The sequence below is a fragment of the Equus przewalskii genome, chromosome 18 (genome assembly GCF_037783145.1).
Source record: "Equus przewalskii isolate Varuska chromosome 18, EquPr2, whole genome shotgun sequence".
NCBI lineage: Eukaryota > Metazoa > Chordata > Mammalia > Perissodactyla > Equidae > Equus > Equus przewalskii.
The window spans coordinates 21,479,527-21,489,532 of record NC_091848.1 but is presented as its reverse complement, the minus strand read 5'-3'; the positions used below and the strand labels follow the sequence as shown (position 1 = coordinate 21,489,532).

The 10,006-nt window shown below is 40.0% G+C and overlaps 1 protein-coding gene across 1 annotated transcript; it reads left to right on the top strand.

Annotated features, from left to right (window-relative positions):
* Positions 1-3,662: 3,662 nt before the first annotated feature.
* On the top strand, positions 3,663-9,036 carry DNAJC19 (DnaJ heat shock protein family (Hsp40) member C19). Its single transcript, XM_008519104.2, has 6 exons — positions 3,663-3,805; positions 4,682-4,733; positions 4,812-4,885; positions 5,946-6,025; positions 6,764-6,834; positions 8,440-9,036. The coding sequence occupies exons 1-6, from the start codon at positions 3,803-3,805 to the stop codon at positions 8,508-8,510; spliced, it is 351 nt and encodes a 116-aa protein (XP_008517326.1). The 5' UTR covers positions 3,663-3,802; the 3' UTR covers positions 8,511-9,036.
* The last annotated feature ends 970 nt before the right edge of the window (positions 9,037-10,006 follow it).

Below are 10,006 nucleotides of genomic sequence, written 5' to 3'. Positions count from 1 at the left end.
TTTCCAGTCCATTAAGTGGCAACTCCATCCTTCCAGCTGCTCAAGCCCATAGCCTTGGAGTCACTCCTAAATCTTTCCCTTCTCTCACACACCACTTCTCATCCATCAACAAATTCTATCAGCTTTTCCTTCAAAATATAAGCAGGAGTCCAGCCACTTGTTTCCACTTCCATTGCTTGTCACCATCTCCTACTTGAAATATTGCAGTTGCCTCTTATAACGGTCCCCATCCATGCTGGAAACAGATGGCATACTCAACTGGAGTAACTGAGGAGAATTTAATAAAAAGAGAGTTTATAAAGGTGTGGACAGGATGAAGGGAAATTAGCAAATGATGGTCACGTGTCCTGTGTCCAGCAAGCTAGCAGGCAGATAATGGAGTCATTATTAACCTTAGACCTTAGGGAGCAAGGAATGGGAGTAATTACCTGAACACACACACAGCAGGAACTGTATTCTTCAGTGGACAAACTTGGGCAGCCTAGGGCAACCAACAGGAAGGAAGATGGAGAAATGAAGACCATGAACTCACTCTCCTCCTGTTTTCTGATCTTCTGATCTCAGACATCACTGAACTCCAAGCCAGACGACAAGAGAGCCCATTGATGCAGTCTGTTAAAGTCAGCCTCCTAACCTCCTGTACTCCTCTGGGACACAGAGCAGAATGGAAAATGGTAGAGAAGGGATCTAGAGAAGAAAACAAATATATCAGCCAAAATATCCTTATCTGCAAAAGAGAAATAAATAGTACTGTCATAGAGTGAAGTGAAATAATCTACATAAAATATTTAGCACAAGTCTGGCACATAGCTTTTTTTTGAAGATTGGCACCTGGGCTAACATCTGCTGCCAATCTTCTCTCTCTTTTTTTTTTCCTTCTTCTCCCCAACGCCCCTGAGTACATAGTTGTATATCCTAGTTGTAGGTCCTTCTTGTTGTGCTATGAGGGACACCGCCTCAGCACGGCCTGATGAGGGGTGCTAGGTCCGTACCTAGGATCTGAACGGAAGAAACTCTGGGACACCAAAGCAGAGCATGCGAACTTAACCACTCAGACACGGGGCTGGCCCCTGGAACAAAGGTTTTAAGGAAAAAAAAAAAACAATTCTTATTTGCCTGGCATCATATTTCCAAGTGTGGATTTTTATGGAGTGATGTTTTCCAAACTTCAGATCATGACCAATTAGTGGGCTATAAACTTAATGGAGTTCCTAGCATTTTGTGGGGGGGAGGGGAGGGGACATAAAAGACCAGCGTGCATTTCATGAAATACGGGTAACTATTGTCTCAAAAAAATTAAATTCAGTTTAAATACACATTAAATTCAAAGTGTGTGTGTGTGTTCAGTTATGTATTTGTTCCCTGAGTGATAATGTAAAATATATTTCTTACGAAGAGTCATGGTCAAAAAGTGTTTGAAAGCCACAATGCAAGAACACTTCTAGCTACTCCCTCTCACCTCTCACTTATTCTTCCCCAAGAAGTGACTTACCTGACTGACAAACTTGGAGGAGAAACTGAGCAGATGTGCTTGAGTCCTCTCTCATTCTCTTGTCCCTGCTAGTCCTCACTTTTATCTTCTCTTATTCTCTATAGTCAACTAAATAATGGTGTCCAAAGATATCAGGTCATAAAACCTGGAACCCGTAAATGTTACCTTACGTGGCAAAGTCTTCACAGCTAAGATTCTTAACAGAAACTAACGATTCAGTTAAGGATCCATGATTAAGTTAAGAATCTATGATTCAATTGAGCATCTATGATTAAGTTCATTGTCTTGATACGGGGAGATTATCCTGGATTATAGGAGTAGGCCCATAATGCAATTACATCTATCCCTTAAGAGGGAAGCAGAGAAGATTCTACACACAGAGGAGAAAGGCAATGTGAAGACAGAGTAGAGAGAGATTTCAAGATACTGATCTTCCTTGAAGATTGAAGTGATGAAGTCACAAGTCAAGGAATGCTGGCAGTCACCACAAGCTAGAAGCAGCAAAGAATGATTATTTATCCATTCATCATTGACAAACATTTAAAAAGGTTACTTTTAAAGGTTCTTTGCATGTCTTTAGTGGGTAAGGAAGGGCTTACCAAATTTACATCCTTGAGTGAGGTGTCACGAGACACCTCTGAGAAGGCCTTTGCACACCAATTTGCACTCTGACTTCCCTGGTAAGAATAATAGCCACACACTAAGTGATAATTATGTGAAGAGCACACTATGTACATAATCTCTATCCTCACAAAAATTTGGCAATATAGTCATCATTACCCTTGTCTTACGAGTGAGAACACTCAGAGTCAGAAATAACTTGTCCAAAGTCACACAACCAGTAAATGACAGGGCCAGGCTGTACGTCTAGTTTGATTTGCCTCCAAAAACAGGGCTATCTCCACTTCACCTCCAAGTGTCTCCCTGCTTTGCCCATCTCTGGTTCCCAGAGGCTGGGCTTCTTTATGATAATCCATTCCTCAAGCAAGCTGAATGCCATCTGTACATGCCAAAAATATGCATAAGAAGAAGTTTTTTCAAGCAGCAATCTAGCTTGTTTCTGGCCAATTTGGTCCCAAGTTCTTACGCCTCACTTGATTATTTATTTTGTAGTTGGTGGGGGAAAGTTAGATAAAAGAGAGGCAAGAGAGGAAGATGTATACTTAACACTAGTGTCTTAGTGCTGGGTCATCTGTTGACAATAAATTACATTACAAAAATCTCAGGGCTAGAAGAGCTCTTGGAGATCCAAATACAGAATCTTTTTATAGATGAGGAAAACAAAGCCAATAAATTTGCTTATTTGTCTAATAACCAACCAGTTCCTCACAGCAGAATTTCATTGCACTGTAAACAGATTTCTAATACTTTGTAAGTTCTAAGTGGGAAGCAACTCCAAACTTATTTTGATCATCCAAACATTGTATTGTAAAACTTCCGTTATTTTTCTCTTCTCAAGCATTTATGTAAAGGTACATGAAACTGATGCCCTATAAGGGCAAAACCAAATCTTACTTTTTATTTTGAGGAGTGGGGGAGAAATTTTAAATAGCACTCTTCAGTTGTGGGGATTTTGAGATCCCATGATCAGAATATTAACCGTCTTTGAAGTGGTAACTTCATTCTACACAACAAAACCCCCAACGTTCACACAAGGTCCTGTCAAGTCACATATTTAAGTAAAATTCTTTTAACAAAAGAATGCTACCGAGTGACCCCTGAAACACAATGTAGTTCGTTCATTTGGTTTTCTGGGACATCTCGTTTGCTATACTGGGTTGCTACATATTTATCTGGCTTCATGGTGGAACTGATCCGGTTTAAGGATATTCATAACCGTCGACAATTATAAACAAAAATGGCAAACAGAGGTGCTGAGAGGTAGGGCAAAAACATTCTGAGTAAGACTACACAGTATTTGCTCGTGCCCTTTTATGCCAATACCCTTCCCAGCAGGAATTTTCAAATACCCTCGGCCCAGGAGCAAACAGCAAAACACAGAGACGCCCCACCTTCGAGCTCAGTAAGGAAGCGATCCGCCCACCCATCAACCAATCCGAAGCGGCGTTCTCCAGCTGCCCTCTGCTTGAGCGACCTTTTCTTCCCCGTCTGTGAGTCTCCCCTTTTACGACACTTTCCGGCCTAGTTTGCGGCCGCCACTGCCGTACTTGCTGCGGCGCCCGTCTGGGCGGGTGGTACCTGGTGCTGGTGGCCGCGGCGCTTTCTGGTACAGCGTGCGGGTGGTGGCTGCGGGCTTTGGGCTGTGATGAGCCGCGCTCCCGGCGGAGGCAGGGGAGCTGAGCCGGAGCCATGGTGAGTGCGGCTTGCTGCTCTCCTGGGCGATCTCGGGCCCACGCCCCAGCCTCAGCTCGTGGCCTCGGAGGAGAGGAGCCGAGGTGGTCCGCCTGGTGCGGCGCTGGGCTGGGGGTGGAGGGCCCCGGAGAGCCACCCTCTCCAGCACACAGAGCTGTTGGCCGCCCCCCACCCCCTCGGGCCTTTGTGTTCTTACACGGTCCTTCCGCAGAGGGTCCCGGCCCTTGGTCCGCCGCCGCCTGGGCTCGGAGATTAGTGGGAACGAGTTTAGTTATACCTGCCCTTCCCATAACACATTCCCACAGTCTTTTCTCTACTTTGCTTTATCTTTCCCCTTGGTTCTTGCTAACTCATCTCTTCTCGATTCCTGAACATATTCGGGCTTCTCTCCTGTTGTCTGTAATCGTGAGGCGAAACAGTGCCGAAGGCTCTGGAAAGCTAGTCTCCTAGTTTAAGCCCTCGTTGAACGTTGAAAATAGATTGTCAGTATTTTACAGGAACCCTCTGTAAACAGTTCTTCCTTCCCTAACAGAAACTTAACTTCTGTTGCTCTTGATTGAACTTTAATGTGATTCCATGCGCCCCGAGGTGAGAGAGAGGATTTCAAAGGAAGGAAATCATCTTTTTCACTGTTGTAAAAGTAAATTAGCAGATCAGTTTGCCCTTTTATTCCGTCATGAAAATCCCAAACCTTCATAAGGCATCAGGTAGAAAAGTTGCAATAGTTTTAAAGGATCGTTGGGCAGAATATTTTCACCCTTAACCTTGTTTCTCCCATTGAAATAAAACTTGTAATGAGTTGGGATGAGAGAATGGGTATGATAGGGAAGGGTGGGAATTAGAGAAGTAAATATTTACTCTGCTTCCCCTTACCAGGCCACTACAGTGGTAGCAGTTGGACTGACCATTGCTGCTGCAGGATTTGCAGGTTTGTTTATGGTTTGGGGGTGGAAGTGAAGTAGGGGGTTTGGGGACTTTTTAATTACTCTATTAATTTTGTTTTTAGGCCGTTATGTTTTGCAAGCTATGAAGCATATGGAGCCTCAAGTAAAACAAGTTTTTCAAAGTCTACCAAAATCTGTAAGTCTTACTAAACATTTTTGCTAATTCTTTGCTGCCTACGTATTAAGCCTAGAGCCACACTCAAGAAGGTAGGATTCCAAACTTGAAGTTCTAAGTGATTGCTTTGGCCCCCTTCTCTTGCTTTCCACAAGGAGGGTTTAGAAGTTCTAAGTATTGTAACGATGCTACCCTAAAAAATCAAATGTTATGTCTAACAGAATTGGGGCAGAGGTGTTAACAATGCTAGTGTCATGAAAGTTAATATCACTTTATTGTTTATATACTATTTACTTCGGCATCATCCGTCCACATTCTTGCCCTCCTTCCTCTGCTCTGCATCACAAGCACAGAGGGATCTAGGGATCTGAAGTGATCCATTCTTACTGTGTGGCCCTGGCACTCCCTCACATACTTGGGTGGCACTGCAGTTAATTAGGCTATAGAGTATGACTGGAGGTGATGATCATACCTTCTAGTGTCACAGTTCAGAGTGAATTTGGCTGTGACAGCCTGTTGAGTATTTATTTCTATTGTTGTGATTGAATGCGACAGAATAGAGTGAAGGTAGGCTTTGCCAATATGATTTCTTAGGTAATAAGGTCAGAGGACCTGATAGCCTGATTTTCTCAATACATATCTTAAAGTCTTGTTTTAGTAGTTGCCTCGAACCTCAAAATACTCTTGAACTACTTGTCTCAAAAGAGCTCTAAATCCTTTTCTTGAGGTACTTCTTGTTCTAAAACATATAGTCATATTCTGAGATCAAATTTTTATCTAGAACATGGCTGACTTGGACATGGCTATCTTCCCTTCACTCCCAGAGGAACTGGCTTTGAGGCACTGTCCTTTTGTCTTAAATTTTCAACACAGTTTAGGTTGTCTGGGGAAAAAATGATCCATTTAATGATCATTAAAATATTTGTTGCTACTTCTAAAGCTAAAATACCCTGGGAACTGCACTTAAAGTTCTCTGAAATGTCTGTTTTTCTACTGGTTCTATGAACATTTACAAACACTTTTTTAGCAACTTTCAATTTATTCTAATAATCTTTTATTACAAATGCATTTTCTCTTTTAGGCCTTCAGTGGTGGCTATTACAGAGGTGGGTTTGAACCCAAAATGACAAAACGGGAAGCAGCATTAATACTAGGCGTAAGGTAATAATTTCTAATATTTTTTACAATTCTAGAGCTATGACCAAATGTAAGACCTTCTCTCTTTTATTTGGAGGGAGTTGTTATGTACAGTTTTAGGATCTAAACACTCCCTATAAAAATCCAGTGAGAAGGCACACTGGCACGTAAGCACTTTTTTGTCGTTGTTCAGGAAGATTGGCCCTGAACTAACATCTGTGCCAATCTTCCTCTATTTTGTACACGGGATGCCACCACAGCATGGCTTAATGGTCAGTGTGTAGGTCCATGCTTGGGATCCGAACTGGCAAACCCTGGGATGCCAAAGCAGAGCGTGCAAACTTAACCAGTATGCCACTGGGCCAGCCCCATAAGCACTTTTTAATTCATTGAAAGATAGACTTTTCAACAATCACAGTGCCCAGTGTTGTTCTCTATAGCTAACACATTTTTTATGGTGAATTGCTGCCTTCATTTCCAAATACTTAAACATGCTTTCCTTCTTAATAAAAGGACTATTGTAATGAATATTATCAAGTTCAACTAGATTTTTGTTTGAGAATGCCTTATTTTTCTAAGGAGCTGTTTCTTTAGTTCCCAGATTCAGAATATTCATCTCCCTTGTGTGTTAGGGAAGAGGCTCCTAAACAGCTTATACTGTCACAATGACTTAACTCGTTTCACACTGTCTTTAATTGGCTTTTATGTACAGTTTTTTGATGTGATCCAGTAGGTTACAATACCTTTTCCTTTTTAAATTAGCCCTACTGCCAATAAAGGAAAAATAAGAGATGCTCATCGACGAATTATGCTTTTAAATCACCCAGACAAGGGTAAGTAGTCATTAAACTCTTTCTATACAAGATGTTGGAGTGACTGATTATAATTTTTTATCTAACTCTTGGCTATTACAAAGGAGATGCCTAAATCTGTATGTGAGCACTGTCTTGCAGGCTGGATCCATTTGTTGTTTTTGATGTCTTTAAAGAATAAATTCTGAGTGAAAAATGTATGTATAGAATAATGAGCAGAGCTAATTACTGTTATAATTTGAAAGTGGTGATAAGCGTTAACAATGTTTTGAGATCTGCACTTGTGATAAAATGTGGCTTCTAATAGTCATAAATACTGCTGACACCAGTTTGGTAGGGGGTTGGTCTACATTCTTAAGGAAATGTTCAGTTTCAGTTAATGAAACTAAAAGCATGATTTTTTTCCTATTCATTTAGACCTTTGAACTAGAAGTTACCTAGTTAGAAACCTATAGGATGTATTTATTCGTTTCTGATACTCTTCTAAGCAACCTTGGCTGTGTTGAAAGAAAGGAACTAATTCCTTGGAATACCAAATATAGACCACAAAATCCATGTTCCAGTGCTCACATCCTTTTACATTCATAGGAGAGGCTTTTCATTAAGAAAGAGGGTTTTGAGTTTTAAACAGGGTTGTAATTGCTTGATAGCTGACTGCATAGTTTATGAAATTTAACTTGTATTAACTGGAGGGCCTCTGATTCAGTAAGTCTAGGGTGGAGCCCATAAATTTGCATTTCTACCAAGCTTCGTATTGATGCTGATGTTTGCGGGTCTGACCACACTTTAAGGAGCACTAATCCAGGGGCCCAGTGGCGCAGCAGTTAAGTGCACAGGTTCTGCTTTGGCGGCCTGGGGTTCGCTGGTTCGGATCCCAGGTGTGGACATGGCACCACATGGCAAGCCATGCTGTGGTAGGCGTCCCAAATATAAAGTAGAGGAAGATAGGCACAGATGTTAGCTCAGGGCCGGTCTTCCTCAGAAAAAGAGGAGGATTGGCAGATGTTAGCTCAGAGCTAATCTTCCTCGGGGTGGGGGGAGATTGACACCTGAGCTAACAACTGTTGCCAGTCTTCTTTAAAAAAAGAAAAGCACTAATCCAGCAGATCAGTAAGAAAGGAGTAGATATCATTGTGAAGGGACAATTAATAAAAGGAAAAGAGAAAAACTATGAAGGACAGAAGACAATCCAAAGTAAAGTGGGGTCTTTCCAACAAAGCTTAGAAGGCTGAGAATATCATGGTTTTAAAACAACACAGTACAATAAATATGTTCATTTATGATTTGTAATCATCATGAATAGGTAACTTACACTATTTCAAAATCACATAAGTATGTGGGGGTTTTTTAATCCTATTCCTATCAGCTTATGCTATTTTAGAAGGTGCCATTTTTGTGGAAATCTCCCTTATGTGACTCACTTCTGTTGCCCATTGGTCCAATATATTACCATATATTTGGTGATCCAGTTGCAATGTCAAAGTTATTTTTAAAAATCAAAATACCATTTCTGCTAATTCCACTTCTCCGATAAGCATAGGGATCCTTGAAACAAGAAAGTAAGTTTTCACCACGTAGAAATTGAGAATCTGTGTTATAACTAATCCTTTTTCTTTTTTCCTGTAGGAGGATCTCCTTATATAGCAGCCAAAATCAACGAAGCTAAAGATTTACTGGAAGGTCAAGCTAAAAAATGAAGTAAATGTATGATGAGTTTTAAGTTCTTCTTAGTTTATGTATATGAGTACCAGCTTTTTATAATAAAAAGCCTCGAAGCTACAAATTTTAAAAATGATTTAGCGTGAGCTAAATCAAAGCCTTGGTATAAGAGATTAATACTCAATAATTATGGATAAATACATACCATTTGAATAGAAATATTGTTCATTACTCACTTAGCAAATAATTTGGTACCTACTTCAAGGCAAAGTGAACAGGACAGTCTGCTTTCAAAGAACCTCCACTCTCATGGGAGACTGATAAACTGGTAATTAAAGTACAATATGTGATAAATATTATGATAGAATTAGCACAGACTGTTACAGTAGGGACTCATCTCAGGGAGGAAAGGCTGTTAAGGTACAAAGAACTGGCCCAGCTGCTTGGAACCTTGAATTTAAGTGAATTTAACCACAACTTTGACTAAGAAATTGGCGTAGGTATGTGTATATCCCTGCCAGCACTCAGATTTCATACATTAAAAACTGAAACAGTATGATAAAAGATTTGAGTACAGGTCTTGTTTTTCATCAAAGAATTTGCATCGTATTCAGCTAGCCTCTTAAAGAAACTGACCATTTTTTAATTACTTTGATTACTTTTTTACATTAAAGTTTTGCATTTGTTATGACCAAGCTTAAACAGTTAACAAAATGGAAAACTGAAATGCCCCATTAGCAAAATATCCAGCTTGTTCCTTGAGAGTTTATACACTGATAAATTTAAATGACATTTGAGAGCAAATGGCTTACTCTTAGTCTAACATAAAATATCTAAGGATCTTAACCAGAAGACCTGTGTAAAACCTGTGAGGTAAAATAGCTAGTCTGGTCACCAATAAAATATGTATGTATTATGTTTAGCTCTAAAATGATAAATTATACTATCTGCCATCTAAACTTTCTTAAATCATCCTCAAGTTCTTAACTATTAATGGAGAACACAGACTTTCAAGGTCAAAATAGTGGAGGTAATCATATTTAGTGTCTGACTGTGTTTAGGGGCATTTTCAGAGTTGGGATATATTTGCTCTTTGGTTTATTTTCCATCTTGTTTCCTTGTTTAAAAATCTAATCAAGTCCATTTGTTATGGTTTATTAGAGTATGAAGCACCAGGTTAAGGCAACGATGGCTTTTGTGTAGGATAAATCTTTTTTGTTATTTCCAGGAACAAGGGCATGTAAGATATGATTGATTCTAGTTATTCGAAGTAGTTATTTCTATAAAGTCACAGCAGTGAATTAGTGAATACTGAACCATTGTTCCTAAGGGCAATACAGGTTCCTATGAGCCTCTGTTCGTTTTTGTCCATGAGTATATAACCTTGTTTTATGCATGTTTCTGTTTAAACACACTTTATTTAATATATATTATTGATTCGTTAACGTTGAACTCACAGCCAACACTGTAACTCAAGCCAGCACATCACAGCCTTCTTGCATTTAGGAACATTAGGCAGCACTTCACTGAGTTT